Source organism: Macaca mulatta, chromosome 13 (assembly GCF_049350105.2).
Source record: "Macaca mulatta isolate MMU2019108-1 chromosome 13, T2T-MMU8v2.0, whole genome shotgun sequence".
Classification (NCBI taxonomy): domain Eukaryota; kingdom Metazoa; phylum Chordata; class Mammalia; order Primates; family Cercopithecidae; genus Macaca; species Macaca mulatta.
Window position 1 is genome coordinate 97,881,942 of NC_133418.1, and position 25,977 is coordinate 97,907,918.

Below are 25,977 nucleotides of genomic sequence, written 5' to 3' on the forward strand. Positions count from 1 at the left end.
ACACGCACACGCGCGCGCGCATCCCCTCCCGCCGCGAGCGCGCTGGAGGAGCTGCGAAGGGCCGGGTCCGGCGGGCGGGGCGGCGGCTGGCACTGGCTCCGGACTCTGCCCGGCCAGGGCGGCGGCTCCAGCCGGGAGGGCGACGTGGAGCGGCCACGTGGAGCGGCCCGGGGGAGGCTGGCGGCTGCAGGCGAGGCGCGGGCGGCGCAGCAGCCGGGAGCGCCCACGGAGCTGGACTCCCAGCGCGGCGCGGCGCGGCGCGGCGCCACAGCAGGTGGGTGAGACCCCGCCCCGGCCGCCGGAGACCCGAGCCCATCACCGCCAGCCACCGAGGGCCGCGCGGGGGAGGTGGCCTCCAGCCTCTGGTCCAGATTCCGAGAGCGCAGTCCCTCTGCATCCCCTGCGGCTGAGACGCGGCAGGAAGCAGTGGCCCTTGCCCCTGTGTCCCCTGAGGGCAGGTGGAGGAAGGGACTGGAGAGCGAACCTGAGGCTCCTTGGTGTGATGTTGGGGCTTCGCAGTTCCCCAGGCGCTTCCCCCAGCCCCGTATTCCGTGTTCCAGCAGTCCTGGGGGAGGGGCAGCTGGCGGGAGCTTTCCCCCTCTTTCGGCGGGGAAGAAATGGAGCGCTGGGGAGGGCCCGAGGCTGTCGTCCCCTTGGAATTGGCCGAGGGAACCAGCTCCCGGGCGTGGGCTCTCCTAGTCCTGTAGTCGCTGTCTCCTTTCTTGGGGCATGGGTGCTGGGAGGCACAACGGCGCCACAGGGATAAATTAAGAATTAAGGGAGAGGATTCCACTCAAAATTTTAGTTTCTCAACAGTTCGACTCTACAGGAGATGGAACTGCCGGCCTGTGAGGTGCTAGGTTCCTGTCCTGGAATGATTCAAGCAGAGGCCATTTGACAGGGTTGCTGTGGAAGAAATTTTTGCACTGGATGGGAAGTTACCCAGGATAACCCTGCAGGGCTCCTGCCACGGCCCAGAGGCTCTGAAATACGCCAGCAGCACCTGCTTGGTGCCAGGCACTTACCCTGTTTTCTCATTACAGCCTCCCCAAACCATTAGGAGACAGATACTGTTATCGTCATTTTTAATATGCAGATCCCAGGGTTCACAGAGGTTAAGACACCTGCTTAGGTCCCACGGTGAGCAGTATCAGAGGCAGGATTTGATCAGAGATCTAACCTGTAGGGCGTGCTCTCCTCCCATGCACTGGTGCAAAGGCTTGAAGAACTCTGGGCCCGGAGGGTCATTGTGAATGTGTGAATGCGCATGTGTGACATAGCTTTATTAAATTACATGGCAACTGTTAACAGTTATGGTGGCTTTCATGTGTTTATTAGGGTAATTATGTTCATGCACATTATAGAAAATGGTTAGGGATATTTTTATTGGACAGGCAGTGGTTCAATAACTGTTTTATTTCTCTCACTTACAAAAGCTTTTATTAATGTTTAGAAATGTCTAAGTGTGAACACATCACACTAACCTCATTACACATTACATGAGGTGCCTTAGCCTTTCCTTAAACAATTGAGGTGGGTTACTTGTACTAAAATGTCACAGTTGGAAGCATTACTTAAGAGAACACTGGCCAGGTGCAGTGGCTCATGCCTGTAATCCCAGCATTTTGGGAGGCCAAGGTGAGTAGAACACTTGAGCTCAGGGGTTCGAGAACAGCCTGACCAACGTGGTGAAACCCTGTCTCTACTAAAAAATACAAAAATTAGCCAGGTGTGGTGGTGCACACCTGTAATCCCAGCTACTTAGGAGGCTGAGGCAGGAGAATCGCTTGAGCCTGGGAAGTGGAGACTATAGTGAGTTGATTTTGCACCACTGCACTCCAGCCTGGGTGACAGCGCGAGACTCCATTTCAAAAAGAAAAAGAGAGAATAGGCCTGGCGTGGTGGCTCATGCCTGTAATCCCAACACTTTGGGAGGCCGAGGTGGGTGGATCACCTGAGGTCAGGAGTTCTAGACCAGCCTGGCCAACATGGCAAAACCCCATCTCTACTAAAAATACAAAAATTAGCTGGGCGTGGTGGTATATGCCTGTAATCCCAGCTACTTAGGAGGCTGAGGCAGGAGAATCGCTTGAACCCAGGAGGTGGAGGTTGTGTTGAGCTGAGATCGTTCCATTGCACTCCAGCCTGGGCAGCAGAGTGAGACTGCATCTCAAAAAAAAAAATCTTGGCTTATTGCAACCTCTGCCTCCTGGGTTCAAGTGATTCTCGTGTCTCAGCCTCCCAAGTAGCTGGGATTACAGGCACGTGCCACTGTACCTGGCTAATTTTTGTATTTTTTTTTTTTTTTTTTTGAGACGGAGTCTTGCCCTGTCGCCCAGGCTGGAGTGCAGTGGCCGGATCTCAGCTCACTGCAAGCTCCGCCTCCCGGGTTTACGCCATTCTCCTGCCTCAGCCTCCCGGGTAGCTGGGACTACAGGCGCCCGCCACCTCGCCCAGCTAGTTTTTTTTTTTTTTTTTTTTTTTTGAGACAGAGTCTGACTCTGTCGCCCAGGCTGGAGTGCAGTGACCGGATCTCAGCTCACTGCAAGCTCCGCCTCCCGGGTTTACGCCATTCTCCTGCCTCAGCCTCCTGAGTAGCTGGGACTACAGGCGCTCGCCACCTCGCCCAGCTAGTTTTTTGTATTTTTTAGTAGAGACGGGGTTTCACCGTGTTAGCCAGGATGGTCTCGATCTCCTGACCTCGTGATCCGTCCGTCTCGGCCTCCCAAAGTGCTGGGATTACAGGCTTGAGCCACCGCGCCTGGCCTAATTTTTGTATTTTTAATAGAGATGGGGTTTCACCACGTTGGCCAGACTGGTCTCAAACTCCTGACTTCAGGTAATCCTTTCACCTTGGCCTCCTAAAATGCTGGGATTACAGGTGTGAACCACCACGCCCGGCCTTTTTTTTTTTTTATTTAATGACATCTTGCTGTCATCCAGGCTGGAGTGCAGTGGCGTAATTATAGCTCACTGCAGCCTTGAACTCCTGGGCTCAAGTGATCCTCCTGCATCAGCCTCCCAAGTAGCTGGGACCATAGATATGAGCCACCATGCTGTATAATTAAAAAACAATTTTTTTCTTTTTTTGTAGAGATGGAGTCTCATTTTGCTGCTCAGGCTGGTCTGAAACTCCTGGCTTCAAGCAATCCTTTTGCCTTGGCCTGCAAAATACTGGGATTACAGGCGTGAGCCACTGTACTCAGCCCAGTCACTTGTATTTTTGAGGTGGACTACAACCGAATGCTAAGGTTGTCAGGAGGGCCCAGAACATTCCAGATTGAGGATGGAACAGGTTGGGCAAAAGCACTGAAAAAAGTGAAAGTGGAAAGTATTTTAGGAGACTCCAATAACTCCTTTGTTTGAAGCAGAGTGCTATCCTAATGCAGCACTGGAAGATGAGTCAACAGTAACTTGATATCTGATTGTAGAAGGCCTTGAATGCCCAGGTGAAGATTCTGGACTGTAGTAGAAATAGGGAGCCATTGAAGGTTCTAGAGCAGTGGAATTCTAGCAAAGGAAGATTTATCTGATGTGGGTATGGAGGGTTCTTTAAGTGGAGAAAATACCAGAGACAGGGATAACATTAAAAAGCTTCTATATTAGTTTGTGCAAGAAGTAATTCATTATCCGTTTAATGTTCACTGTAACCCTGTGAGGTAAATATTATCTCCAATATGCAGATAAGGTAACCGAAGTTTAGTGAGAATAATTAATTTACCCAAGGTCACAGGACAGTCAGTGGTGGAGCATGGTTTAAAAGTAGATCTGGGCCGGGCGCGGTGGCTCAAGCCTGTAATCCCAGTACTTTGGGAGGCCGAGGCGGGTGGATCACGAAGTCAGGAGATCGAGACCATCCTGGCTAACACGGTGAAACCCCGTCTCTACTAAAAAAAATACAAAAAACTAGCCGGGCGTGGTGGCGGGCGCCTGTAGTCCCAGCTACTCGGAGGCTGAGGCAGGAGAATGGCGTAAACCCGGGAGGCGGAGCTTGCAGTGAGCCGAGATCGCGCCACTGCACTCCAGCCTGGGTGACACAGCGAGACTCCGTCTCAAAAAAAAAAAAAAAAAAGTAGATCTGGCTGGTTCCAAAGCTCTGTTTTCTGTCCATTAAACAATACTGAAGAGTTAAATATATGAGGGGTACATAGGACCAGGAAGAGGAGAGTGCTAGTCATTCACGGGTTAGGACTCAGGACCAGATGCATAATTTGCAGGGCTCGGTGCAAAAATGATTGAGAGTTTCAAGATAGTGACAACAGAGCATTAGCCTAAGCACAAGGCCCCTCTGAGAGCAGGGACCTTGTGACTGCACAGGACGCACACCCATGAAGCCAGCCCTTACATGGTTGGTCTTCCAATTACTATGGCAGTTTAACAAACCACCTCAAAATGTAGTGGCTTAAAAGGATAATGGGCCTGGCCTGGTAGCTCATGCATATAATCCCAGCACTTTGGAAGGCTGAGGCAGGAGGATTGCTTGAGCCAGGGGGTTTCCGATCAGCCTGGGCAACATTGTGAAACCCTGTCAAAAAAAAAAAAAAAGATAACGTTGACATCGACTTTGCACGTGAGTGCAGGCTGTGGAGACAAGCACATTTCTACTGCATTCAGTGTTGGCGGGGGCAGCTCAGAGGCTGGGGTTAGAATCTGGAGCTTAGCTCTCTCCCCTGTCTGCTTATTGGGCTGGGAAGATTTGAGCTGGAGGCTTCTCAGGTATCTCCGTTTCTAGGTGGGTTCTCCACACTGTCTCTTCCGTCGGGTGGCTTCAGGGATGCCAGGTTCCTTCCATGATGGCTCAAGGTTCCAGAGGTGCATGTCTGTGTGTCAAGTGAGGGGGAGAACCACAACCAGGCATAAGCTAGGTCACTTATTACCTGGACTTGGAAGTCATGTAAGCATCATTTCAGCAACTCATTAGAAGCCAGTCACTAAGACCAGATCATACACAAGGGGAGGCGAGTTAAACTCCAAGTTTTGTGGGAAGGAATGTCAAAGAATGTGAAGACAGATTTTTAAAGTGGCGTAATGAGTGACAGGATGAGTGGATCTGAGGGGTGCTTCCCCTTGAGGCCTGAGCGGCTCCCCTCAAAGTCATCCTTTGGAGTTCACAGACATCCTCCTTTAAAAGGCATCTGAGGGCCAGGTGTGGTGGCTTATGCCAATAATCCCAGCACTTTGGGAGGCCGAGGAAGGCGGATTACGAGGTCAGGAGATCGAGACCATCCTGGCCAACATGGTGAAACCCCGTCCCTACTAAAAATACAAAAATTAGCTGGGTGTGGTGGCATATACCTGTAGTCCCAGCTACTCGGGAGGCTGAGGCAGGAGAATTGGTTGAACCTGGGAGACGGAAGTTGCAGTGAGCCGATATCATGCCACTGCACTCCAGCCTGGTGACGGAGCGAGACTCCGTCAAAAAAAAAAAAAAGGCACCTGCTAGTGCGTAAGATCATGTGAAGCCTGGATGATGAGTTTTGACAGCTCTGAGGGGTTTAAATTACTCCAGTGCCTCCTGTTGGCATGGGTCCTAGAAGTAAGCAAAAGGGGTGGAGAAAGCAATTTGAGAGGAGCCAGGTGGGAAGGGGGTGTGTGAAGCCACTGGGGCCGTGCAGATGAACTCTTGGAAGGAAAAAGGCCTCATTGTAGATCAGGCACTGCACTTTACACATCGTGTCTCATTCATTAAACCCTCACCGCAGCCCTGCCAGAGGTGCTCTCCTCAGCCCCGCATTACAGATGGAGAACCTGAAGCACAGAAAAGCCGCACAGCCAGTGGGCTGTGGAGCCCTGATTTGAACACAGGCAGCCTGAGGTCAGGGCCCATGCCCCCCAACTTTGGGCCGTACCACCTATTCCATACCAATTCTGTGTTTCGCTTGTTTTAACATTTGTATCTTTTCTGACTTACATATTTGCAAGCTTTAGGGGGAAAAAGAAAAAGTAATTCGACCTTAAGCTATTAGCTTAGTGATAAGAGAGTGCCCCACATATGGCAGGTGTTCAATAAATATTAAAGAAACAAATATTTATCCTTATTCTACAAACTTATATCTAACTTGCCTTCCCTGTGGATGCTTGCCCTCTGGTCTTTGTCATGTGGCAGCTGCTGGTGCTTTCTGTGGTATTCTCTGTGGCACCCAGGCCAGGGGGCCAGACCTTCTGGCGTTCTCCTGGCCAACTGGCTCTCTCAGCCGTTAGGCACCCCTCCTTCCACCTTAGAGACTGGAACCCTCAGCTGACCTCAGCCCCCTTCTTCAAACCAGCAGCACTCTAGATACAAAGAACCGGGAGAGGCAGCCCGCTCTCTGCCCATTCACCCAGACCCCCCTCAGCTGCTGCTTCCTCACCTCTCAGGCACCCTGTAGGCAGGGCCTTCTCTCTAACCTTCCCGGAAACAAGGCACTCATCTCTGCAGCTCTTAGACCTCCATTCAGCACCCATGGGGTTTCTAGGGAGATTTCTGTCTTCTACTCCCTGCTGAGGCCCAGGTGGTGGAACCTCACCCTTCTGGGGGCCTGGGAAGCCTCCACACACTAGCTGCAATTCCTTCAGTTCTCTGTCACTTGTCTCCTCGAACTTGATTTACGGTATCTTTCATGACACAGAAGTTTAAACTTTTGATATACTCAAATCTGCTCATTTTTTCCTTTTAAACTTTCTGAGTTGATTTATTATATGTAATGGTTCTATAGCATAATATGGTTTGTTTAGCCATTGCCTAAATGTTAGACATTCAGGTTGCTTACATTTGTTTGACTAATATTAATAGCACAGCTATACATATCTTTGTAATTTATATTCTTTTTTTTTTTTTTTTTTTTGAGACGGAGTCTCGCTCTGTCGCCCAGGCTGGAGTGCAGTGGCGCGATCTCAGCTCACTGCAAGCTCCGCCTCCCGGGTTCACGCCATTCTCCTGCCTCAGCCTCCCGAGTAGCTGGGACTACAGGCGCCCACAACCGCGCCCGGCTAATTTTTTGTATTTTTAGTAGAGACGGGGTTTCACCGTGGTCTCGATCTCCTGACCTTGTGATCCGCCCGCCTCGGCCTCCCAAAGTGCTGGGATTACAGGCGTGAGCCACCGCGCCCGGCTCCATTTATATTCTTACATGGAATCCCCAAGACAATATTGTTGGGTCAGAGTTTTAGGAAATTAATACACATTTCCAGACTGCCCTCTAAAAACATTTCAGGTTTATAGTTCCAGAAGCAGTAAAGGTTCATACTCACTGATTCGGTTTCCTTAGTGATTGTAAGACTATCAAAGCTTGTTATTTCTTTTTGCATCAGTTTTGCTATTAAGTTTTTCTAGGAAATTGGCCATATCCTCTAAGTTTTCAAATCTCTGCTGTTTCTTATGTCCCTATTTTCATTCTTGATATTGTTTGTGCCTTTTCATTTTTTTTTTTTTTTTTAGTCTTTGGTTTGTTTTTACTTTTTTCTGAAGTGGGGTCTCACTCTGTCACCCAGGCTGGAGTACAGCAGCACAATCACAGCTCACTGCAGTCTCAACCTCCTGGCTCAAGTCATCCTTCACCTCAGCTTCCCAAGTAGCTAGGACTACAGGCATGCACCACCAAGCCCAGCTACTTTTTTTAAATTAATTTTTTGTAGAGATGGGGGTCTCACTATGTTGCCCAAGCTGGTCTCCAACTTCTCAACTCAAGCAATCCTTCTGCCTCAGCCTCCTGAAGTGCTAGGATTACAGGTGTGAACCACAACACCTGGCTCTCTTTGTTCCTAATTGAAATTGCCAAAGGCTTGTCTATTTTACTAGGCTTTTCATTTGTTTCTTTGTGTATATGTATTTTATTGTAGTAGTCTTTTTAAAGAAACAACCTTGTTTGACTCTGGTGCTCCTCTTTATTGTGTTTTTAATTTCTGCTATTATTTCATTTATTTTAATTTCTTTAAGTGTAGTCTCATTTACTAGTGGTTTTTTTTTGTTTGTTTTTGAGTTTTGTGTGCGTGTGTGTGTGTGTGTTTTTTTAGAGATAGGGTCTGGCTCTGTCACCGAGGCCGGAGTGTAGTGGTACAATCGCAGCTTACTACTGCCTCAATCTTCCGGGTTCAAATGTTCCTCCCACCTCAGCCTCCCCAGTAGTTGGGACTACAGATGTATGCCACCACACCCAGCTAATTTTTTTTTTTTTTTTAATTATTTTCTGTAGACTCAGGGTGTCACTGATTTGCCCAGGTTGGTCTCAAACTCCTGGGACCCAAGTGATCCTCCCACCTCGGCCTCCCAAAGTGCTGCAATTACAGACATTAGCCATGCACCCAGCCTTTACTTTTTATTTCTTCCTTTTCCTCTTTTCCTGCTTTTATTTCTTCTTTTTCCTCTTTTCCTGCCTTTCTTTGATTTCATTTTTTAAAATTCCATTCTTTTTTTCTACTGGTTTGAGGCTATACATTCCAGTTCTGATTTTTTAGTGGTTATCCTTAAACTTTTAACATGCATAATTTTTTTCTTTTCTTTTTTGAGACGGGGTCTTGTTCTGTTGCCCAGGCTGGAGTGCAATGGTGCGATCTTGGCTCACCGCAACCTCTGCTTCCTGGGTTCAAGCGATTATCCTGCCTCAGCCACCCGAGTAGCTGGGATTACAGGCATGCACCACCTTGCCCGGCTAATTTTGTATTTTTAGTAGAGACGGGGTTTCTCCATGTTGGTCAGGCTGGTCTTGAACCCCCAGCTTCAGGTGATCCGCCCGACTCGGCCTCCCAGAGTGCTGGAATTATAGGCGTGAATCACTGTGCCCAGCCTTAACATGCATATTTAACAAAGTTCATCAATATGTCTACTCTCTTCCCAAACAACCATCTTTGCTTTACATGACATTGTCCAATATTGTAGTTCAGACTAGCTTTTTTACCTCGTATATTAACATAATTATCATTGTTTAACAGTCTATGTTTATTTAGATTTAGCCACATACTTTCTGATTTCTTTGCTCCACGTGTTTTCTTGCATTTCAAACCTTTTTTTTTTTTTTTTTTTTAAGACAGGGTCTTGCTCTGTTGCCTAGGCTAGATGACAGTGGTGTGATCACAGCTCACTGCAGCCTTCATCTCCTGGGCTCAAGCAATCCTCCCACCTCAGCTTCCTGAGTAGCTGGGACTACAGGCACACGCCACCATGCCTGGCTAATTTTTTCCTATTTTTTGTAGAAATGGAGTCTCACTATATTGCCCAGGCTGGTTTTGAACTCCTGGACTCAGGAGATCCTCCCATCTCAGCCTCCCAAAGTGCTAGGATTACAGGTGTGAACCCATATCCAGCCGAATTTCCTTTAATGAAGGAATGTTGGTGGCAAATTCTCTAAGTTATTTGTCTAAAATTGTTTTTACAAGGTAGGAGGATTGCTTACACCTAAGACCAGCCTGGGCAAGAAAGTGAGACCCTGTCCTACCAAAAAGAAAAAAAAAAGGCTGAGCATGGTGGCACATTCATGTCGTCCCAGCTACTTGTGAGGCAGGGGTGGGAGAATTGCTATGATCCTGCCACGAGTTCCAGCCTGGGCAACAGAGTGAGACCCTGTCTCTAAATAAATAAATAAATAATTTTGCTTCACTTCATTCTGCAAGATAATTTTGCTGAGAATAGAATTCTAGAATATCAATTTTCTCCCCTCTCTGAACACATTAAAATACTATATTACTGTATTTGGGCATCGTTGTTGATGTCAAGAAATCAGCTATTAGTCTAATTACTTTTCCTATGAGATGAGTTGTCTTTTCTTTCTGACTGCTTTTACAATTTGTTTTTTCTTGAGTGTTCTATTTTTGAACAATAGGTCTAGGTGAGAATTTCTGTTTATTTAATCTGCATTAAATTGTTGGGCTTCCTGGATTGGCATAGTCCAGTGTTTTGCAACCTACTGGAAAAATGTCAGCTATTGTTTCTTCAAATACTGCTTCTTTCCAGTTGTATCTCTTATCTCCTCCATCCTCCATGCCACTTAACCTCTGTTTTACATTTTCTATGTCTTTGACTCAATGAACTGCACTCTGGATAATTTATTCAGATCTATTTTCCAGTTCATTAACTCTCATATCAGTTGTGTCTAATCAATTTAACTCACCCATTGCACTTTTATTTTTATTTATTTTTTATTTTATTTTATTTTTTTAAGACAGAGTCTCACTCTGTCACTCAGGCTGGAGCACAGTGGGGCGATCTTGTCTCACTGCAACATCCGCCTCCTGGGTTCAAGCAATTCTCCTGCCTCAGCCTCCTGAGTAGCTGGGATTACAGGCTCGTGCCACCAAGCCCAGCTAACTTGTGTATTTTTAGTAGAGACAGAGTTTCACCATGTTGGCCAGGCTGGTCACCCATTGCATTTTTAAAATCAATCTTTTATTTCTAAAAGTTATATTTGTTTCCTCTTCAAATCTACTTGGTCATTTTTATGCTCTCTTCTTTCTTTCTTTTTTTTTTTTTTTTTTGAGACGGAGTCTGGCTCTGTCGCCCAGGCTGGAGTGCAGTGGCGCGATCTCGGCTCACTGCAAGCTCCGCCTCCCAGGTTTACGCCATTCTCCTGCCTCAGCCTCCCGAGTAGCTGGGACCACAGGCGCCCGCCACCTCGCCCGGCTAGTTTTTTGTATTTTTTTTTAGTAGAGACGGGGTTTCACCGTGTTCGCCAGGATGGTCTCGATCTCCTGACCTCGTGATCCGCCCGTCTCGGCCTCCCAAAGTGCTGGGATTACAGGCTTGAGCCACTGCGCCCGGCCTTCTTTTTTTCTTTGAGATGGAGTCTCGCTCTGTCACCCAGGCTGGAGTGCAGTGGCCGGATCTCAGCTCACTGCAAGCTCCGCTTCCCGGGTTTACACCATTCTCCTGCCTCAGCCTCCCGAGTAGCTGGGACTACAGGCTCCCACCACCTCGCCTGGCTAGTTTTTTTGTATTTTTTAGTAGAGACGGGGTTTCACCGTGTTAGCCAGGATGGTCACGATCTCCTGACCTTGTGATCTGCCCGTCTCAGCCTCCCAAAGTGCTGGGATTACAGGCTTGAGCCACCACGCCTGGCCTCTTTTTTTTTTTTTTTTTTGAGATGGAGTCTTGCTCTGTGGCCCAGGCTGGATTGCAGTGGTGTGATCTCGGCTCACTGCAACCTCCACCTCCCAGGTTCAAGTGATTCTTCTGCCTCAGCCTCCCAAGTAGCTGGGATAACAGGTGCCCACCACCACGCCTGGCAATTTTTTGTATTTTTAGTAGAGACGGGGTTTCACCGTGTTGGCCAGGATGGTCTCGATCTCCTGACCTCGTGATCCACCCGCCTTGGCCTCCTAAAGTGTGGGGATTACAGGCGTAAGCCACCACGCCCAGCCTCTTTTCTTTTTTTTAACACACTGTTGCTGGCTGGAAAACTCTCTTATTTCTTCCTCATAGTTTCAAGCTTCCCTTTAATTTCTAAAAACGTGTGAACTATATCTGCTGTATATTCTGTGAATAACAATTCCAACACAGTTTTTCCAAGTCTACTTTTCCCTGCTATTGTTTTGCTGGCTCTTACTCACAGTGTCTTATTTCCTTGTATGTTTATAACGTTTTGGCTGTGAGTTCATATTCCTGGAAACTTTACCCATGGAAATTCTTTGAGGCCTGGATTAGAGTTGAGTTCCTCCAGAGATGGATGTTTTCCTCTCTCAGTCATCCGGGGGTGCCATCAACCAGGTTGCACTTCAAAATACGTTACCTACTTTAGATATTCTGAACCATACAGGTAGCATTAATAATTCTGGCTTCAAACCCACATTAGAGGGCAGGCACAGTGGTTCATGCCTGTAATCCCAGCACTTTGGGAGACTGAGGCAGGAGGATCACCTGAGATCAGGAGTTCGAGACCAGCCTGGCCAACATGGCGAAATCCCATCTCTAGTAAAAATACAAAAAAATTAGCCAGGCATGGTGGCGGGTGCCTTTAGTCCCAGATACTCAGGAGGCTGAGGCAGGAAAATCGCTTGAGCCCGGGAGGTGGAGGTTGCAGTGAGCTGATACCACACCACAGCACTCCAGCCTGGGAGACAGAGTGAGTGAGACTCCGTCTCAAAAAACAAAAACAAAAAACCCACATTAGATCAGGCTTGTTATAGATTGTCAGGGAGAGTTTTTTTTTTTTCTCCCTTCCACCCAGCACCAAAACCAAGAAAGGCAAAATTCTTTGCTGCCTTTCTTCATGACAAATTTATTTTTTGTTCATGTTCAGAGTATAGGTGTTTGGAATCCCAGCTTTACATAGGGAATCTCCTGTTAGTCTCTGCATATCAGGTGGGCCCAGGCTTCACCTCTGGTCTCCTTTCCAGCACAAGTGCTCTGACAGGCAGCTCAAGTTCACCTGGGTCGGGTTTGGCAGATACTGCTAAGGCAAAAGCTGATGTCAAGCTCACTTTCCCCCCAGATTACTGTTTTCACTGCACATTTGTACTGTTGAGGATTTCTTGCCAACCCAGTGCTTTTGAAAAGATACTTTCTATTTTTATCCAGCTCAGTGGTTACTTTCATTGGGATGTTTACTGTCACACTCCCAGAAGTGGAGGTCTGAATATTCTCTAGTCCATCCTTTTTCTGGGCTGTGTCCCTTTAAGGGTTTCATGTTGCTATAGCGATCTCAGTTCCAATAGCCTACTTTCAACGGGCCCAGGACCTTGTTTTCTCTTCCAGGCACAACGACTAAAACCCTAGGATTTATGTTGCCAGCTGATGTTGGTGAACACCTTTAGGGCAGCGGTGGCTTCAGCATCTTTTTTTGGTCACTGGGGCGTATAGACACCAACCAATTATGTATATTCACTTTATCCGTTGGGACCAGTTGTATGCATAGAAAAATGAAGACAGGCCAGGTGCGGTGCCTCACGCCTGTAATCCCAGCACTTTGGGAAGCCCAGGCAGGCAGATCACCTGAGGACAGGTGTTCAGGACCAGCCTGACCAACATGGTGAAACCCCATCTCTACTAAAAATACAAACATTAGCCAGGTGTGGTGGCACGTGCCTGTAATCCCAGCTACTCGGGAGGCTGAGGCAGGAGAATCTCTTGAACCTGGGAGGCAGAGGTTGCAGTGAGCTAAGATCACGCCACTGCACTCCAACCTGGGTGACAGAGCAGGACTCCTTCTCAAAAAAAAAAAAAAAAAAGAAAGAAAGAAAAAGAAAAAGGAAGACAGGTTCTGTGACTCTAGGTAGCTTCATCTTCTTGTGGACTTCCATGTTTAACTGGTTTTCCCTTAAATTAGCTTAAAAAGGCAGAATTTTTGTTTATCTTCCCATTAGCCAGGTGCTCACCTGCTCTACCCCTCATCTCTTAGGAAATGGAAGTCCACTCTGGCAGTGGTTCTGAACCGTATTAGGGTCATCGGATGCTTGTAGAATCTGCCCAAAGCTATGAACCGTCCTCTAGGAAAACCCAGTGCCAGCCAGATGGGGATGTTCCTGATCCGCTGCTAGACCGTCAGGCGTCTGACGATTTTTCTTTCTAGAGATGGGCTTGGGGTCTGGGGCCTTGGCTTTGGTGGGCTTCTGCTTCCTCAGGAACTCACATTACCTGTACCTACCCTGGGACTCATCAGAAAGCTTTAGGCTCTGTTTGATTGGTCCATTCTATCCTTGACTGTTTTCATATAGTCAAGTGGTTGATTTTGCCAATGGGCCTAAGCCATGTCAGTCTAAGGGGAAGTTTTTGTTTTTTCCTTTATAGTGGGTCTGATTTTCCTAACTGCATTTAGCAAATAGCAGTTCCTGGGGCCACTATTGGTCTGGCCCTGATTTATTGTGTTTTCAGTTTGTACTTGAGTTTCAACCTATTTCAAGAAGTCTGTGCCTCTTTTGATTTGTTCTTCAGTGGGTTTTTAATAAACACAAGCAGTCCATTTATCTTTTTGCCTGTGTTTAAGTCTTGGTCTTTCTGTGACTCCCTGCATGTCTAACCTGGCCTTTTTCTTAAACTCTCTGCACTCCTTTCCATCTGTAACATGAATGGGCTGAAGGAGTTCAGACATGCTTGCGCTGCACTTTTCTGGGCACCTCGGCAGCTGGTGGGGAGCAAGGGAATGGGCCGTGGGGTGGGGATGCGCCCCCCAGCTCTGCTTCCGCCACAGCAGGCCTGCCTTTATGTGCTTTATATACGAGAACTGGGGTGACATTTATTTTGAGCACGGTTCCATGGGGGGATCCCTGCTGTCTGTGTGTGAGTTTTCCCTGAGCAGGAGTCCTATCTTGTGGGGCGCAGGTGGAAGCAGGGAGAAAAGGCGCTTGTGTCTAACTCAGCCCATCTCTGACACGGTGGCAGATGCCCCTTTCCCCCAACCCCTGATTCTCTTCCTTGTTCCAGTTCCAGGAAGGATGTTACCTTTGATGATGAGAGTGGTAATCCTGCTGCTGCTCCCCGCGGGTCAGGCTGCCCCAAAGGATGGAGTCACAAGGTAACAGGGTTATGAGAACAGGGCTGGGAGGAGGGAGAGTCTCTAGAGAATCCAAGGGTGTGGTGGGCCCTCCGGGAGGCAGGAGACTAGGGTGTAGGTTCCCTGATCTCTGTATCTCTCCGCCACCAGCCTCCTGTCTTGTGCCTGTCAGAGTGCCACAAAGTGGGCATTCAGTATATGCTTGCTGGACCCATTTGGAATCAGGGAACTCAGCTCCAGTGTGTCATGCAGCACAGGGAAGAAGCTATGGCACCAGGGCAGTGGGGGCTGCAGTTGTTTGTTTGTTGTTTTTTTGTTTTGAGACTGAGTCTCACTCTGTCGCCCAGGCTGGAGTGCAGTGGCATGATCTCAGCTCACTACGACCTCCACCTCCCGGGTTCAAGCAATTCTTCTGCCTCAGCCTCCCAAGTAGCTGGGACTACAGGTGCCCACCACCACGCCGGGCTAATTTTTGTGTTTTTAGTAGAGACGGGGTTTCACTATATTGGCCAGGCTGATCTCGAACTCCTGACCTTGTGATACACCTGCCTCGGCCTCCCGAAGTGCTGGGATTACAGGCATGAGCCACTGTGCCCGGCCTGCAGTTTTGTTATCAAGACCTTAAGGTGGGCCGGGTGTGGTGGCTCACAACTGTAATCCCAGCACTTTGGGAGGCCAAGGCAGACAGATCACCTGAGGTCAGGAGTTTGAGACCAGCCGGGCCAACGTGGTGAAACCCCATCTCTACAGAAATAAAAAAAAATTAGCCGGGCAAGGTGGTACATGTCTGTAATCTCAGCTACTAAGGAGGCTGAGGCAAGAGAATAGCTTGAACCTGGGAGGTGAAGGTTGCAGTGAGCCAAGATCAAGCCTCTGCACTCAGCCGGGGTGACAGAGCGAGACTCCATCTCAAAAAGAACAAAAAAAGACCTTATGGTGGGAACACCAAAGAAGTAGAGATCATTAGCATGTCATTTCTATGTTATCTGAATACTTTCTGAAGGTTTTATTTATAAATACTGTGCAATGGGTATGCTGGGTAGGAGGGGAAACAGCCACAGAACAGCCACAAGGGCTGGTAGCCGTGACAAAAATCGCTGCAACCCCTGCCAGCTCTCTGGCATCACAGGTCTGGATTGACTTGGGCAAACAGTTAACCCAGTCCAGAATTAGGAGCACATTTGGAGCTTGAAGGACTGACAAAGAGATCCTGAGCAGCTTGAAACCGCAGAACCAACAGATATATCCTGTCCTTGAAAAAGTATAGGTCAATTTTATGTCATGGAGCAAACTGGGTCTATATAAAACTGAGCAGTGCCATCGGGCTCCACTAGAGACCTGCCCCTCGGCTCCCAGCATCGAAGGGGAGGGGTGCCGTGACCCATGTTGTCCTGCCACTCACTGGGCTGTTTTCTGGAATCTCTAACTTGTGTCTAGTAGGTGTGGCCTCATCTGCCTTTACCTAACCAGATGTTTTTATTTGGGTTTTCATTTAAAGTCTAAGGTAGCCAGCTGCAAAAACAGAGTCTGAGGGAGTTAAGGATTTGGTTCCAAGGAGACCAGAAGAGCCTACTCCCTACAAGGTTTTTGGAATTTTGGGGGTAACTCCCTTTCGGTCTGGGGAGAGAACTCTGCCAGGAGATTGGAAGGCAAAAGGTTGACAGGCTGGGCCCTCAGGGAGGCTCTCTCCAAGGGTGGTCCTCCCCTTCCTCCTCCAGGCCAGACTCTGAAATGCAGCATCAGCTCCTGCCCAACCCCTTCCAGCCAGGCCGGGAGCAGCTCGGGTGAGTAGGCTGAGCTGGGGGTGCTTTCAGGGAGACGACCAGGCCCGGGGCTGCAGACTCACCTCTCCCGGGCTGATTCTCCACTTTTCTGACAGACTTCTGCAGAGCTACCTAAAGGGACTAGAAAGGACAGAAGTGCAGCCGGAGCATCTGAGCCGGGAGCAGGGTGAGGGGCTGGGCTGATGGGGCCAGGGACGGGAGGCTCTGGGCAGCCAGATCTGGGACTGACCTCGGCTGCCCCATTGACTCCTGCCTTCTCCACCTCCCCAGGCACCTCTTCTAATCCAGCTTCTCTTCTCTAGTTCTCCTCTACCTCTTTGCCCTCCATGACTATGACCAGAGTGGACAGCTGGATGGCCTGGAGCTGTTGTCCATGTTGACAGCTGCTCTGGCCCCTGGAGCTGCCAACTCTTCTACCACCAACCCGGTAAGCTCTGCTGGATGGAGATCCCCCATAAAGGAGACCCAGTGCTTTGGGGTTTTGGTCTTTCTCATCATAACTCTTTTGGTGAATCCTCTGTAAAAGGAGGGCTCAGAGCTTACACGGCAGGGATGCAAGGGTGGGTTGGGGAGGGTCAGGACCCCTGGGGAACATCCCTGTCACTGGAGACCCCACAGTGACTCTGCTTCCACAGGTGATCTTGATAGTGGACAAAGTGCTCGAGACCCAGGACCTGAATGGGGATGGGCTCATGACCCCTGCTGAGCTCATCAACTTCCCGGGAGAGGCCCCCAGTCACGTGGAGCCCGGAGAGCCCCTTGCTCCATCTCCTCAGGAGCCACAAGCTGTTGGGAGGCAGTCCCTGTTAGCTAAAAGCCCATTAAGACAAGAAACACAGGAAGCCCCAGGTCCCAGAGAAGAAGCAAAGGGCCAGGTAGAGGCCAGAAGGGAGTCTTTGGATCCTGTCCAAGAGCCTGGGGGCCAGGCAGAGGCTGAAGGAGATGTTCCGGGGCCCAGAGGGGAAGCTGGGGGCCAGGCAGAGGCCAGGGAGAATGGAGAGGAGGCCAAGGAACTTCCAGGGGAAACACTGGAATCTAAGAACATCTCAAATGAGTTTGAGGTGCACATTGTTCAACTGGAGAATGATGAGATCTAGATCTCGAAGATACAGGTACCCCACGATGTCTCAGTTTCAGAACATAAGCCCTGAAGCGGGCAGGGGAATGTACGCTGGGACATGGACCACCTCTGTGCCCCCTGTCTGGTCCCAGTAGGTATCAGGTCTTTCTGTACAACTCAGGGAGACCCTAAGTTAAGGGGCAGATTGCCAATAAAGAACTGAATGAATTCATCCCCCCGGACCACCTCTCTACCCGTCCAGCCTGCCCAGACCCTCTTAGGGGAACAGGGGATTGGGGACACCGAAAGGACAGGGATGCCGCCTTCCCAGTGTTTCTGGGCCTCACGGTGCTCCGGCAGCAGACCGCATGGTGCCAGCCATGGCCAGCTGCAGAGGACCCAGTGAGGGAAGCTCAGTCTATCCCTGAGCCCCAAACACTCTCTGGTTCCCCCTCAGCTGGTGTTCAGATACCCCATGCTCTCCTGCAGCTCAGGGCAGGTGGCCCTATCACCCTGTATCTGCCCCCACCCCCAGTAATGTTAACCATCACTAAAACTTTCTGAGAGCCTCGTACACATCAGGCATCATGTTGGGCATTATATATATTACATGATTTTATCCTCGCAATAATTCTGTAGCCAGGCAGAATTGGCTCCATTTGACAGATGAAGAAATTGAGGCGGATTGTGTTAAGCGCTGTACCCTAAGGTGACATGCAGCTAATTAAATGGCAGATTTGAATCTAGGTCTGTCTGACTCTAAAGCCCTTTACCTTATGTGCTCTTTACATTATAAGGCCTTATCCACTCTATATTGGAGTTGGCCCCAATTCCAATATGTGTTCCAGATCCGACCTCCCTGAGGACAACACTCTATCTTGGGTCACATTTGTGGCTGAGGCATCCCCTTAATTCCAAGGTGGGCTCCACGGGTGAGACTTTCAGGCTCTGGGGCAGTCAGCGGGAGGAGATATTTTTGGACAACAAAGACGCCACCAAATCACAGGCTGGTGGGCAGGGCAGAGGAGGCGCCCCACCCCCTCGCCCCCCACTGGCCTGTCAGTTTGGCTCAGCCGTGTGGACTCCCAGCTTCTGAGCTATGGGAATAGAGTCTGCACAACGCAGGGCCCCAAAGAGCTCTCATGGCTTCTGGTTCTTTGGCAGGTTCGCTGGGTATGGGGCACTGAGTGTCCTCCCCAGCCAGGGCAGAGCTGGCGGCAAGCCTGGGGCACTTCTTGCTGCTATAGCCCAGGCAGCCCCTCCTCTGGGCCTGGGTGGAGAGGTTAATTTGGGGAATGGACACGAGGAGGGAGGACTGGAGAGTCAGAGCCTCAGGAATGCCCAGCCAGAGCAGTTCAGACATCGAGGACAGAAGCTGCCAGGGGAAGCTGGCTCTGAGGAAGATTTATTCGCTCTGAGGCTCTGCAGGGAGAGACGTGTGGGGAACACAGGACACAGGCGGAGTCCTCCCCACAGCCTGCATCTGTCCCCTGAGCAGGGCAACCTGGATGCCAGGCTGGATGGAGGGGAGAAGGCGATGCAGCCGCAATGTCAGCCTCCATAGTGTGCGGGGAGCCGGCACCTCCTACCGCACCGGCTCTGACACGATGCCATCAAAGCCCTGCTGGCCACACTTCTTGCCGGCCACCTGGCATCCGAATCTCAGTGCTTCCTGCACGCTCCTCCCTGGAGGAGGGACAAGTAACTAGGTCAGCCAGGTGTTTGGGGCAGGGACAGGTCCCAGTCCTTTTCCCCTCCTGCTGCCATACTCACCCTGGGAGAGGCTGAAGATGACGGAGGCATTGAAGGTGTCTCCAGCCCCCAGGGTATCCACCACGCGGGGTGGCGGAAAAGCATCCGAGTGGATCAGTTTGCCATCAGGGCCCAGGGCGTCGGCGCCCTCCTCAGCCCAGGCACAGACAAGCACAGCCCTGCAAGACAGCTCCACTCAGCTGGGTGTTAGCCCACTCCATCCCCCCAGCCATGCCCCCAACCCCAGGGTGGACCCCTGGAGTCCAGGCTCATCCTGTACCCCCTAGAGCCCCTTCCTGGTTTCCCCAGCTCACCCTTTCCTCACACGACCATACAAGCCCCTCAGGGCTTCCCCTGCTGACTGGAACCCCAAGTGCTTGGCCACATCTTTGCTGACAAACACCTGTGGGCAGTGGAAGAGAAGCTGGTGGTCACTTCTAACTCTTCACTCACCAACAGCAGCCTGGCGTTCCCCCATTACAACACGACTCCCCTAACACGTCCACATAGATCCAAACATAGCATCTCACTGTCCCACGGGAACGTGGTTTTCTTTTTTCTTTATTTTTTGTAAAGACAGGGTCTCCCTGCGTTGTCAAGCCTGGTCTCAAACGCCTGGCCCCAAACGATCTTCCTGCCTCAGCCTTCCAAATTTCTGGGATTACAGGTGTGAGTCACCGCACCCGGCCAGAAACACATTTTTATTGATGCTTATATATAATAGAATACCTAAATTGTGAAACAAAAGCCCTGGTCCGTTTGTTCTCCGATTAGTGGATTGAAAACCACAGAAAGCCTTGAGCGCCACCTTGGGGTGGAATCTACCACCGCCGTGCTGGCTCCCCGGAGCAGTTTTGCTAGGTTTTCCCACAACTGTGTCCTGTAGGTATGGTTTCTTCATCTAGAAAGCAACGGGGCTCCCTCAACCCTACCTACACTTTAGAATCTCCAGAGGAAGTTTTGGTAAAAACAAAAAAAACCACCGAAGCCTTAATTCTACCCATGCCAATCAACACCAAGATGGTGCGGGCTCAGGCACTGCGATCCTCCTGCCTCAGCCTCCTGAGTAGCTAGGGCTCTAGGTACACACCACCCTGCCAGGAATTTTTTTTTTTCTTTTTTTTGTATAGAGACAGGGTCTTGCAATCTTGAACTCCTGGGCTGAAGTGATCCTCCTGCATTGGCCTCCCAAGGTGCTGGGATTACAGGTATGAGCTACTGCTCCTGGCTCATTTCTTTATTTTCATAGAGACAGGGGTCTCACTATGTTGCCCAGGCTGGTCTTGGACTCCTGGCATCAAGCAGTCCTACCTCAGCTTCCCAAAGCGCTGGGATTACAAGCGTGAGCCACTGCACCTGGCCTGCATTCATCTTTTTTAATATGCAGCCAAGGTTGAGGACCTTGGCTGGATGGTCTCCAACCAACTTCTGCTATGATGCTGGACTTATCTCCCAAATTCCATTTACATCCAGCCTTTTCAAAAAGAGACTCATGTAAGTCTCCTTCCCACCCTCCCCTCACCCCTAGCAGCCCCCACAACCTGCCAGACACCCCTGAGTTGGAAGAAACCTCAGAGAACAGTTGTGTGTCCTCATTCTGCAGAGGAAAAGACTGGGGAGCCCCAGAGAGGAGCTGCTTCCACACAGGCTTGCCCTGTGGCTGTCTAGGCCCTACCCAAGCCCTCTGGGTATTCTTACACCATGCACCCACCCGGGGTGGAGACATTCTACTCCTTGGTCACTGCTGAGACCTGCACTGGAGTCCAAGGCTAGGGGTCTACCTCTTTGCTTTAACCCCCATCCCCCATCTTCCAACGCCACCAAACCAGGAACCACTATTCCAATTGTGGTAGGCAGGATTAAAGGACTCTGGCTCCCTTTAAGAACCAAATTAGCCAGAAGTGGCAAAGAGAGGCTGAATGGGGCACCCACCACGTCTCCGTAGCCAAACAGCTGAAAGAGCTCCTCTTGTGGCTTCTCCACCTCCACGGACACCCGGATCTTCTGCTCTGGAGGCTGCCTGGTGTTGTGCGCGTCTATCCGCTGCAGCATCTTCACCTGCTCCGATGCGTTCCGGCCCTGGGGCAGGACAGGGCAGCTCAGGACTGCTGGTCACTGCCTGGTCAATCTGGCTCATTCTTCCTGCCCTGCTGAAACTCTGGGTGCAGAGGGAGAGGGCCTCGGGGAGGCTGGGTTAGAACCCCATCCTAAATTTAAAAATTCAGAGCTGTCGTGGACCTTGAAGATCTATCAACCAGCTACTCCATTCCACAGATGAGAAGACTAAAGAATAAGAGAGACTGTGAAAGACCTACCATAGGTTAAATGACGGAGCTAGAACTCAGGACTTCTTAGGATTTCCTCCCACCCAGACTCCAAAACCTCTCTTGGAGTAAAGGCTCTAGTTCTCTTTACTGGGAGCTGAGTTAGGCCCTGTCCTTCCTGCTTCCCCAGAGGTAATGGGTCAGGCCCTAAGCAGTCAGACGTCCACCAGAGGCAGAGTTGGAGGTGGTGGGGCAGCCCATAGCACAGAAAGCCCAGGACTTTGCCTGGAGCCAGCTGTGCCTATGTTCTGCTGTGTGACCTTGAGTAAGTCACTTAATCTTTCTGGGCCTTAGTTTCCTCACCGGCAGACATAAGGAAGGATGGAGAGGGAATGAGGGGGTTGGATTCATTTATCTCTAAGGTACTTCATGGTTCAAAGAAACCAAGGAGGCAGAACATGTGGAGGAGGCTGGCAGGTTGAGCCCCTCAAAACACAGGTAAGGCAGGGCTTGCCTCAATGTGGATCCACTTGAACTGGGTCAGATCAACCTTCTCAAAGTCCGTAGCAGACACATCTGGCAGGCTCCTAGGTCACAGGATGGAAAGGACAGAGAAGAAGGAGCATGATGGGGTCAGCCAGGGCCAGGATCTCTAACTGGCAGTTGTGGACCCTGTGCCTTCACTGCCAGCAGCAGGGCAGGAAGCTGGATCCACAGCACAGGATTCTCAGGCTCAGCTCCAGAGTGGTCACTGTTACAGTGTGCTGGGGTGCCCCTTCCTGAGTTTGAGGTTATGATTAAATTATCTCAGGGTAAACTGAACAGCAATACGTGTCAACTGGCCAGGTCTGTGTGCCTTGGAGACTGCATCTCCCAGAATGCACCAAGAGTGCCAAGCCTACACTTCCCAGAATCCCTTGCAGCAGCACGTGGCTCCCACTGGCAGAGCCCTGGGCAACTATAAAGCCCACGACCCTGTGCCTGGGCTTCCTGGTCCCCCTCACTTCTGGCGCTCCAGCGTTGGGGTTTACCTATGGCACCCCTGTCCTGAGTTTAGTAGCTCCCTGTTGCAACCCTGAGGTCAAAGTAGTTAGCACTAGAGGAAGACTTTGTGTTTGGCTGGTTTAGGAAAGGAGATCCCCAATAGGGGTCTGCTCCTGAGCCAGAGACCTCAGCTCAGCCAATGTCCCCGCTCCACGTTCTATAGCCGAGTCTTTCCTCTTAACTATAGCTCTGTGATCTACCTGGCCCTTTTGGAGGCTGCTTCCTCACTGATAAATGGGGCCGAAACCCCCAGCCTCCCTGCAGGCTGCTGTAGTTACAGGTAACGTGTGTGAATGTACCTGGACTGAGGCCAGTGGGCAATAAACATTTCTCCTCAGAGCTCCTCTCCTGTAAATAGCTATGTTGCGTCCTTGATCAGGGTTACTACAGATTGTTGCTTAACAAGCATTTGACTAGGATTGCCCAGTGTGAAGGTCACCTGTAGCACATATGCCTGCCTACTCACTCACTGCACATATGGAGCCCAGGGATGGCTGCCCCTCCTCCAGGTCCAGCAGTCAGGCTGGGCAGTAGGGACAGCCTGAACCTCAGGGCTGCTGGGCTTGGGCCCTCTCAGCTGTAACAGTACCTGGCACATACTAGGTTCTCAGAAAACTAAACCTCTAAAATCCTGCAGGAGGGAGTCTGCGAGGGATAAGTTTCTAGGCCCATGGGGCCTCTCTTGAGTGGCCTGGAACCCAGAAGGGAAGGATAGCCCCTTCCCCCAGGTCAGCACCATGTTAGACAACCCCAATCTGCTGACCCAGTGTTCCCTTTCCCCTCCTTCAGCAATGGCTGTGAATGGTGTGTGGCGTGTGTGGCCTGGCTTCATCATGCCGAAAACTTTAGGGGGCTCATCTCTTTTACACACCCAAACCCCTGCTCCTTGGTGCCATGCTGCAGGCTGGCAACTCTGGGGCTGACCCTGGAAATCCCAGTGGGCCCCCCCAGCCCTTCTTAAGAAGGGTTGAGGCCGGGCGCGGTGGCTCACGCCTGTAATCCCAGCACTTTGGGAGGCCGAGGCGGGCGGATCACAAGGTCAGGAGATCGAGACCACGGTGAAACCCCGTCTCTACTAAAAATACAAAAAAATTAGCCGGGCGCGGTGGCGGGCGCCTGTAGTCCCAGCTACTCAGGAGGCTGAGGCAGGAGAATGGCGTAAACCCAGGAGGCGGAGCTTGCAGTGAGCCGAGATCGCGCCACTGCACTCCAGCCTGGGCGACAGAGCGAGACTCCGTCTCAAAAAAAAAAAAAAAAAAAAAAAAAGAAGGGTTGACTGCCATCTCCCACCCTTCTGTCCTGAGAACAGTTTCCCTGCACCCACACCCAAGCTGCCGATTAACTATTTAATAATTATGGAGGAATCACGTCATAAATTACATTTTATATAGGCCTGCCTGCCCTTCTGTGGTGTTGACCAAGGCCAAGTCACCAGGCACAGCAAAGCCCATCCCTTCCCACCTCACTTTTCCCCTAATTGAAAGCAATTAGGAAATCACTGGACATTTTGGCAGGGGAGCAATTTCTGGTACACAGAAGCCACAGAGGGGGCAGTTGGGATGCCCACGGTGGCGAGTAAGGGAACTGATTGAACCAGCTGATTGGGGGGTTGTAGCGGGGCGAGGCCAGGGGGCCTTACGTGTCATGGAGCACAATGGTACGGTTGCCATTGGAGTTGTTGATGATGCAGCAGGAGCTGGGGGTGTCCCCCTTGCTCTGCCAGGCCACCTGAGACACGTCCACACCCCGCCGCCTGAAGTCGGCCACCAGGAAGCTTAGGGTGGAGGCAGGGCCCGGAAAAGGGTAAGGAGACACAGATTAGAGCCTGCAAGTGGCCTTGACCTCTAATAGGAGTGGAGAGAGGGTGCTGGAGCACACGAGCCTCTAAGAGAAGAAGAGTCCTGTTCTGGGAGTTTTGGTGACGGCGGCAGCAGCTGGCAAGGCACAGACAGTTGTACAAACCTGTCGTAGTATAGGATGGTGCGGCTACCACTGGCCTCGTTGATGATGACCGTGGCGATGGGGACGGAGCCTGTGGTCTGAAAGACCGTGTAGCGTAGGTCCACAGAATAGCGGCGGAGGTCATCCAGGACAAAACTGCCAGGGCGGAGTAACCCGAAGCGGGTGGGGTTCGACAAGGGTTTTGGGGACTGAAGGGTAGCTGGCAGGGCCACTAGGGACCCTGAAAGGCAGGGGTGCAAGCAAAGGGGCTGGGAGAGAACTAGGAATCATATTCTTGCCACAGGTAGTGCAACAGGGCAAGAGATGCAGGAGTGCAGAGCCTGGAGTTCAGAGAGAGAAACACTAAGGGCCATCCTTTTAGGTCTTGGCTGAAGCACGCTCCAATCCTGACTGTTTTTCAGTCCAACTTAAGCTGGAAAATATTTGCTCCTGTTCGTAAAGCTAGACAGGACCCTAGAACCTGTACCCTGTTTGAACCAAGCAGGTGGGGGCACCGTGGCTGGTTTCCTGCAATGCCCAAGCAGGATTAATAATTAATCTCCAAGGCAATACTTTGCCCCCAGCTGTCCTCCACAAGCTCATCCATGGTGCTGTCCTCTCTGAGTCCCTCCTAGTCCTAATGCTGTGATTCCTGTCACTCTCTGCCTGCCTCCAGGAGGCCCAGCCTGGAAGTGGTGCTGCCTTGGTGAGCCAGCTCACTGCTCTGTCCTCCTGCAGTCAGGTGAACCCTCCTGGGCAATTAGCTGGCTCCCTGTGCCTGATGCCATTCAGTGTGGGCCTGGTCCAGGACTCTCTCTCAGAATGCCCTCCACACAGAGTGAGCCCCGGGGCAAGGATAAGAGGTCAGCCCCAGCCCTTCTAGCCCTCTCTGGACATGCACTGTTCTGTGCTCAAGAACTGGCAATTATGCCCAGCAGTGCAGCCACCATCCTGGCCAGAGCCCGCTTTCAGCAACACCAAAGCTGGATAATACAGATCTGCATGAAGATACCAAGTCAGGGCATCATCCCTTCACTTACAACTCCCTTAAATAGTAGCTTTCCCAAAGTATTGGAAATATGGTTTGGTTTGCCAAATAACGTTTGCACCCCAGTGCCTGGGACATGGTAGGTGCTCTCTAAATGTTTGTCAAGACATGGGGAGAATTCTGAATAGCCCACCCATCAGCATGATTGCTGTGTAAATGATAGTCGACCACCCTAAGCCAGAGCCACAGTCCTGCCTCCAGCTCAGAGGAAAGGAGCTATTGAAGAGGTTTAATGAGTCACCAGCCCTTGGCTCTGAGCCGTCCTGTCCCATCTCACAGGGCAGATTCTCTCCCTCTATTCTCTTCCTGCCAGTTCATCAAGGCAGGGAGTTTGGCTGTAGCTCAGGTGGGTGGACTCTGCCGGCAGCCCCCTTCAAACCAGGGTTCAAAGGGCTGCCCTTCACAGGCCAGCAACCTGGCAGCCTGCCCCGGTGCCCACAGTGTGCAAAGTGTGGGCCTCACCTCCTGATAAGTGCTTGCTGAGTCGGCAGCGCCAGGGGTCAAAGGGTTCCGAGGTCCCTGCAGCAGCCAACATGGAGGGCGTGCATGAGCCACTTAGGGCTATAGCCCTGACAGCCGGGGAGCTGGAAGGTGTGGGTTCTGAGCCCAGCTTTAGCACGTGGTTTCAGGGTGTCCTTGAACAGGGTACTCTCACTGCTTCAGTGAACAACAGGGACATAAGCACCAG

General features: G+C 50.8%; 2 protein-coding genes and 1 long non-coding RNA gene across 17 annotated transcripts in view; 1 reads left to right on the forward strand and 2 right to left on the reverse strand.

The window, feature by feature from the left end:
• On the forward strand, window positions 1-18,932 carry CGREF1 (cell growth regulator with EF-hand domain 1). 3 transcript variants are annotated; one of them, XM_077959972.1, is made up of 6 exons: window positions 1-274; window positions 14,327-14,417; window positions 16,115-16,180; window positions 16,276-16,346; window positions 16,483-16,607; window positions 18,739-18,932. In XM_077959972.1, the coding sequence occupies exons 2-6, from the start codon at window positions 14,338-14,340 to the stop codon at window positions 18,802-18,804; spliced, it is 408 nt and encodes a 135-aa protein (XP_077816098.1). In that variant the 5' UTR covers window positions 1-274; window positions 14,327-14,337; the 3' UTR covers window positions 18,805-18,932. The 3 variants fall into 3 exon arrangements, with proteins under 3 accessions (XP_077816098.1, XP_014967431.3, XP_014967433.3); XM_015111945.3 differs by lacking the exon at window positions 18,739-18,932 and adding an exon at window positions 16,816-17,984; XM_015111947.3 differs by lacking the exons at window positions 16,276-16,346; window positions 18,739-18,932 and adding an exon at window positions 16,816-17,984.
• LOC144333852 (uncharacterized) lies at window positions 2,462-13,155 on the reverse strand. The gene is made up of 4 exons (XR_013402947.1): window positions 12,007-13,155; window positions 5,309-6,777; window positions 2,871-3,018; window positions 2,462-2,598 (listed from the first exon to the last, which is right to left on the reverse strand). It is a non-coding gene; the product is annotated as an uncharacterized LOC144333852 (long non-coding RNA).
• KHK (ketohexokinase) overlaps window positions 18,630-25,977 on the reverse strand; it is a 13,904-nt gene continuing 6,556 nt past the window's right edge. For 3 of the 13 annotated variants that reach the window (XM_015111942.3, XM_077959974.1, XM_077959975.1), the window contains 7 exons: window positions 24,263-24,397; window positions 23,940-24,074; window positions 21,771-21,843; window positions 20,925-21,071; window positions 19,307-19,395; window positions 19,014-19,171; window positions 18,630-18,926 (listed from right to left, as the gene is read on the reverse strand). In XM_015111942.3, the coding sequence (XP_014967428.1) occupies window positions 18,826-18,926; window positions 19,014-19,171; window positions 19,307-19,395; window positions 20,925-21,071; window positions 21,771-21,843; window positions 23,940-24,074; window positions 24,263-24,397 (838 nt within the window). In that variant the 3' untranslated portion in view covers window positions 18,630-18,825. Of the gene's footprint in view, window positions 18,927-19,013; window positions 19,172-19,306; window positions 19,417-20,888; window positions 21,072-21,770; window positions 21,844-23,939; window positions 24,075-24,262; window positions 24,398-25,977 lie in introns of all 13 variants that reach the window. The other 10 variants (XM_015111943.3, XM_077959978.1, XM_077959979.1 and 7 more) reach the window with 5 other exon arrangements.

Bases quoted from the DNA above. Each gene is read 5' to 3' on its own strand.
- CGREF1 (XM_015111945.3), top strand. From the start codon at position 14,338: ATGTTACCTTTGATGATGAGAGTGGTAATCCTGCTGCTGCTCCCCGCG. The intron at 14,418-16,114 runs GTAACAGGGTTA...TTCCTCCTCCAG, and splicing joins CCAAAGGATGGAGTCACAAG to GCCAGACTCTGAAATGCAGC. The intron at 16,181-16,275 runs GTGAGTAGGCTG...CTTTTCTGACAG, and splicing joins CCAGGCCGGGAGCAGCTCGG to ACTTCTGCAGAGCTACCTAA.